The sequence below is a fragment of the Panthera uncia genome, assembly GCF_023721935.1.
Source record: "Panthera uncia isolate 11264 chromosome A3 unlocalized genomic scaffold, Puncia_PCG_1.0 HiC_scaffold_11, whole genome shotgun sequence".
Classification (NCBI taxonomy): domain Eukaryota; kingdom Metazoa; phylum Chordata; class Mammalia; order Carnivora; family Felidae; genus Panthera; species Panthera uncia.
The window spans coordinates 95,761,429-95,767,986 of NW_026057578.1; the positions used below are offsets into that span (position 1 = coordinate 95,761,429).

Genomic DNA, 6,558 nt, shown 5'->3' on the forward strand with positions numbered 1-6,558 from the left:
GGGTGGAAGACCGTGTATCATTGGAGCAGTTAATTGATTCAATGAAAAATAGATTTGACCTATTTTTCTCAATGAAACTAAATGGAGATACTAAAAGTGCTGAACTCATCAAATAATTGTTCTAGAACTCTTGAGGAAGTCGGTAATTTATTTGTTTTTATAGTCAGGACTAGACTAGTATGAGATTTGTTTTACAGTATTAAGCATATTGATCTATTAAATTTCTGTAGTAAGACATAGTCGATGTAAGAATATCAAGGATCATATAAGAAATCATGTTTCAGAATTATATTTATCTTTCAATTTTTATTGGCTACTTATTATGTGATTAGTCATCACCCATATCAAAGTTTGTCGCTTTCTCCTTTGGATCATTGCTAATTGATATTTCTTGTCTCCCTTTCATTTGGTTGGGACAATGTAGTGTGTCCTATTAACAAAATGTTCCTCTGGAATGAAGTGATTAAAAGCAGGCCTACCTTCTCCTCTCGAAAGGCTATATGTATAGTATTAAGGGAAGGAACTACAGACACTAGAAGCTACTACATGAAAGGATATTAGTTTCTGAATGACCCATAACAAATTGCAATCTGATTAAAAAATACACCTTTATTAACTGAGCCACTGACATTTTGGGGAATGCGTATTTTAGCAGTTTCCATGATTTACATAAACTAATGCAGCTTTTCACTTGTCACTATTAGGTTAGAAATTGAGTAACCACCAACCATACTCATTTTGAGATGTGTATGAGATTTACCTGGAAAACTTCTTTTAAAATGAATATCTGGCCCAGTCAATTTAGGTTGATGGTGAGAGCAGAGCAGGCATGTGTACATCTCAAAAAAATTACATATAATTCTGATGTTCAATTTTGGTTAAGAATCACTCTGTAAGATTCTCGTCTTATGAGAAGTATATTATCCTTCACATAAATCAGTCCATTCAAATTCATTACACATGTATCTATATCACTGCCAGATTTGGAGATTTGGTATTTTCACAATTTAAAATAATTATGACTGATATCTTCCAGCTAAAAATTCTGAATAACTTATTCTGTGAGTACAAAATGCATAGGATCTATCAAAAGTAACTTCTGAGTAGATAGTTTAGACAAAAGGCAGATCTAAGCTATCATGGTCACGTGGCTGATACTTTGCTGAAAATTACTCAGTTTCCCAAGATGTGATTTAGACTTACATATCTTGCATTTACTTTCAGGAAATATCTTGCATTGATTTCCAAAGGGGAAAAAAAACCTATTTATCGTCTAGAAATATGTATTTTTTAAAAAAAAAATCCCCACAAAAGCTGCAATTCTCACATTTCCCCATCTTCTTCCTCTTCTTCAACACCCCTGATATAAAGGACATTATTACACCCTGTTATAACTTGACTGAAATGTCCGGACGATGCTCCATCTATGTATTTTTCTGCATTTGCGAGCTGCATATTCATATAGCCATCTGCAGATACCAGGTGGTCTTTGTACTCCATTCTGGACTTGAGTTTTGTCATTACTGGCTTTCCTGTTAATCCTTTCAGGAAGGTTTTGGGATTTAGGGGCAAACTCATGGCGACTACAATCAAATGCTGCAGGCTACTTGCCACAATCTGAACTGCTTGCTGTCTGTCCCTCATGACTGGAGTAGTTACAGCAGGCACATTTGCTTTCACTTTCTTAATTTCTTCAAAAAAAATAATAAATTCAAACATGTTTGGTATGATTTAACAGAAGGCAGTTTTCTTTATTTAAAAAATTTTTAACGTTTATTTAGTTTTGGTGGGGAGGGGCAGAGAGAGAGACACAGAATCCAAAGCAGGCTCCAGGCTCCAGGCTGTCAGCACAGAGCCCAAAGCCAGGCTCAAACTCAGGAACCACGAGATCATTACCTGAGCTGAACTCATACGCTTAACCGACCAAGTCACCCAGGTGTCCCCTAATTTATTTTTTAATATTTATTTATTTTTAAAAGAGAAAAAGAGTGTGTACATGTGAGTGCATCTACTCTGTCAGTGCAGAGCCTGATGTGGGGCTCAAACTCACACACTGTGAGATCATGACCTGAGCTAAAGTCAGTTACTTAACTGACTGAGCCACCAAGGTGCTCCCAGAAGACAGTTTTCTTAATCTCACATTTCATCTCAGAAACTGAGTATATTTGTTGGGGACATAAGAAGACTTGAGTGACAAGACTATATAAAACATCTCAGATGGGTCATCAATACCCAAGGTATTCAAGAAATACCTAGATAATATACACAGACATGCAGATACATAATCCCAGAGTGTGAGCTGCTTACTAAATCACGAGAAACATTCTTTATTCATTTACTTGTTTATTTATTCATAACTCAACAAATATCTGTCGGGAAATCCTTCAATCCTATGTTTGAAGCCTACACACTGAAAATAAAAATGACTATGGTATCTTCCTTTTATAATAAAACAGAGTTCACACAGTGTCTTTACCATCTGCTTTCAGAGAATAAGCATTATTTTCACTGTAAGCTCAGTGGTCTAGCTTCAGGTTTGGAGGAAACAAGTCATGGATTCTGAACCACATTGGCGATAGTCCCTCAGATAGAAAGGCAGGAACTCAAGCTAAGACAAATTGAACAAGAACTAAAATGCTTATCCAAATAATGGTTTTTTCTGTTATTGGTATTATGGTTTTATTTTACAAGTAATAAAAAGAAAATCCAGCATTAGAAAAGAAACAAAGAATTCGGAAACAAATAGAATTTGGGGTTAATTTGTGTGGGTAGTTTACTAAGTGACTCTAGCTTTGTGGGTTGAAGTGCTGTGAAACAAGTTTCAATCAAACTACAGTTTGGATGCAAAAGGAAAATAGGATGAAATGAAGGAGACTTTTTTAGGAAAATAGGATGAAATGAAGGAGACTTTTTAATTTATTTTATTTTATTTTTATTTTTATGTTATTTTATATTTTTAAGAGTAACATTATTAATGAGTTTCAGATTAGTTTTATTCAAAGACATATTAAGCCTGAAGTTATTTCATTGATGAACTTTTCATGTCAAAGTTATCAGTAGAAACTTCATATTTTCAGAGTGTAGGACAGAGGATAAAAATGGTCAAAAAAGGCTTTTAGACTATGACATATGTCAACAGTATATCCTGAACAGTGTGGTGGGCTCTTCACCTAACTGTATACAAAGTCAGTAGGTTTGTGTCAATTTAATTATGTTAAGTAAAATCTTGAGCATGAATGACATACTACTTTACATATTTTGGGACTAGTCTGGAACATGGTCATTGACTCCACCTGCTTTTTCTCACAGTCTTTGTTTCTGTCAGTTTATCAGGCCAGAATATGTGATGTCCTATGACATGAGATTAAATGGGATAATTCATGTAGAAACATTCTGAAAGTTGTAGACTGAGTATTAGTTTATCTACTGCGTTACTCATGAATAAGTGCGATGTTTCAGACCAGACAAGCTGTGTAACAGATCGCGTTGTTATTTTGTTGGCAATGGGAATGAATCCCTGCCTAATATTCTTCACGACAAGTTGCCATAGGAGTCTATAGTTTGAAGTTAGATATTATCCCTAAAGGGAAAACAAGTGTCCTATTTGAAAATAGCATGCTCTTGGGGAAGCTAACATACCAGGTTATGGTCATTTTCATATTAGTAAAGCAGCATATTTTTCTTTCATTTTGATATTTTTCTTTGATAGCAAAACACTGAAAAAGGGTAGATCTTGTAGGAAAAGAATTGAGTAAGAAGGCATAGCAGAACGGATTTCTCTAGGGAAAAAAGGATAATGTCCAGGACAGCAGGAGGAAATTGGAATGAGTGAGTGCTGATCAAGGAGTCCAGAGAATCCCGTTTGCATCTTGGCTTTGTTATTACCTGTTTTCATGACCTTGGACATCTGTAATTTATTCTAAATGTTTATATTTTAATGGCAATATTGTGAAAGTTTTAAAATTCTAAGTAGTTGATATGTGAGAACATTTTAGAAAGCATTTGCCTCTGTGCAAAAGATATGATCATAAATAGATTGAGGCTTAAGTATTTCCCCTAAGCTTTCCACTTACACATCTATTAGCCTGAATAGTATATGGATCTTTATATATTTATTTTGTCTTTTTAAAAATTTATTATTCATTCTAAATTCTAAAGCAAAATTTATACCAAGCTTATTATTAACATTTCATTGCTTTTATGTTAAATGTAACCAAACTGTATTGAATGGTGGTAAAATCTTATTTTTCATGTAATTATTAAAAAAAAAAAGAGGACTCAAAGGAACCTTAGTAAACATTGTTTCCATGATTAAATGCACATGAGTAAGAAAAATATAAGTTAGGTGACTTTAAAGAGAAATAGAATCATTGCAGACAAAACACTTTTTGGATGGACAAAATGTGTAGAATTTAAGATGTAGATAATACTAGATTTATTTGGGTTAATCTGTGCTTTGCACACATTAATTTTTAGGGAGTATCTTCTATGTGTCTAAGGATTCATTGTTTAGATTTACTATGAATTATCTATCTCTATCCATTTAAATTATCTATTATACCCCAAGCCCTAATATATTTCTTAAAATCAATGACCTGCCTTCTTGAGCAAAGACACAGCCTACATGTCGTTCTACAAGGGCACCAAGTACTAAAGGTTTGACAATGAGCACCTGCGAGTGGAACTGGACTACCCCAAATCCACCCTGTGGGTCTTCACAGGCTGCCAAGAGTGTGTGGACACAGGACTCCAATGGCCCCATGTGGCCTGTCTGCCCTTCAACCCTGATGGGTGTGCAGAGCCCGGGGTGGGCAGTGACAGTGAGAGGGCAGTGATGAGGGCCATGAGGCTGGCCCAGGTGGCAGAGAGGGGAACTTTGGGGAGGGGACAGATGAGGAAGGGGGTAGCTGAGTGTTGGTAACACACCTCCTGGTGTGTACACACCTCCTGGAGCCCATATCTCCTGGCCTGCCTTACCCAGGACCAAAGGGGGTCTGTCAAGGCCCCTCCATCTAGGAGCCTCACTCCCACCAAGTCTGGGCTTCCAGCCCCCATCCACTCCTCTCTGAGCTGTGATGCGCTTGGGCATCTTTCCTGGGCCTCTTCCCACCCACCCTCACCCACACCACCACCCTCAGGGGTCTCAGAACCCCACTGGCCTCAGGCACCCACTGCCAGGGTCCCAGCTGCCCCAGGGAGACAGGGTGCTGACGGGTGCACCAGGCACCAGGCTCAGGGGTTCCTCCCCTCCATTCCCTGTCCCCCAGGGCACTGGGAGAGGGGACACTGTGGAGAAGGGCCAGCAGCTCATCCCCTCACGCAGACTGTGGAATGTGGCTGTGGAGCCCCCAAAGGAGCCCATTGTGGTCCTGGAGACTCCCCTTTTTCTTGGTTCAGCCCTAAAGGCAGAGCCACCTCTTCCTTTTTTTCCTTCCCAAAGTAAGCAGGCAGCAAGGCTGCTGTGGAAATGGTACTGTACAGCCGGCTCTGTCCCCTCTGCTTCCCCTCAGCCCAGGGCAAATGGGTCTGCCACCCAGATCCCCAAGACCCCTGTAGGGCGAGGCTTCTCACAGGCTGTCTTGGTACCCCTCCATCCTCAGAACCAGAGAGCGAGTTAAGGGATGGGGCTTGGAGGTCCATGTCCACCCCCATACATTTCTTTCTGTAAAACAAACTGCACTGATTAAATTGTACAGCCAGCCAAAAAACAAACAAACAAAACAAAACAAACAAAAACAGAAACAAAACAAAACAATCTAGTAGTTGGAGGCAGAAGACAAGCAGAATTGATTGGAAAATCAAATGCAGAATTGAGAGACATTTGTGCTCAAAAGCAACTTTTTCAGAAGCTCAAGAAGCTCAGCTTTGCTTTATGTGATGTATTTTTCTTCTCAAGACACTTCCTTGTCCTCTGATGTTCAACTACTCTCTTATATTTCAGTATTTCCAGTCTTGCCTTCATGGATTCTGTTTACAAAGCAAAGAGCAAGTAGTCAAAGGGAGGAATTCAAACTTTTGTTTGGTTTTATATCACTGGTTACCATGTTTACACATCCTACATTTTAGTGTCCTGGATACTATCCTTTTTTTTTTTCTTTTTGTTTGCCTGAACTACTTTAAACCAGTGTGAATATAACCTCTGGGCTACAAAACCCCTGTTAAGAAGTCAGTTCACTAATACAGCATGCACTGAACATCATGGGAAGAGGAAGCTCCTGTTGCCTATCTCCTCATAGTCTTAGTTTCTGAAGGGCTGTCAACAATATCGTCCACATACCTCAGTCATTTCTGCTATTGACCATGAATTCAGGTCTCCTGGTTAATACTCACCTCATATGTTATAATTTGATAGATTTTTTTTTTAATTTTTTTATTATTTTTTTATTTTTTTAGGATTTTAAGTCCACTTAGCTAGGATTTCATAGAGACTTCACTAACAGTCCTTAAAAAGAAATATAGTCTCTGCAAAAATAATTGAGAAAAGTCTCTAATTTAAAGTCTTTAGTAGGGGCGCCTGGGTGGCTCAGTCGGTTAAGCGGCCAACTTCGGCTCAGGTCA

At 38.2% G+C, this 6,558-nt stretch overlaps 1 protein-coding gene across 1 annotated transcript; it reads right to left on the reverse strand.

Moving 5' to 3' along the window:
- Positions 1–1,309: 1,309 nt before the first annotated feature.
- Positions 1,310–1,578, reverse strand: LOC125937165 (small nuclear ribonucleoprotein F-like). Its single transcript, XM_049651812.1, has one exon. The coding sequence runs from the start codon at positions 1,576–1,578 to the stop codon at positions 1,324–1,326; it is 255 nt and encodes an 84-aa protein (XP_049507769.1). The 3' UTR covers positions 1,310–1,323.
- Positions 1,579–6,558: the final 4,980 nt, after the last annotated feature.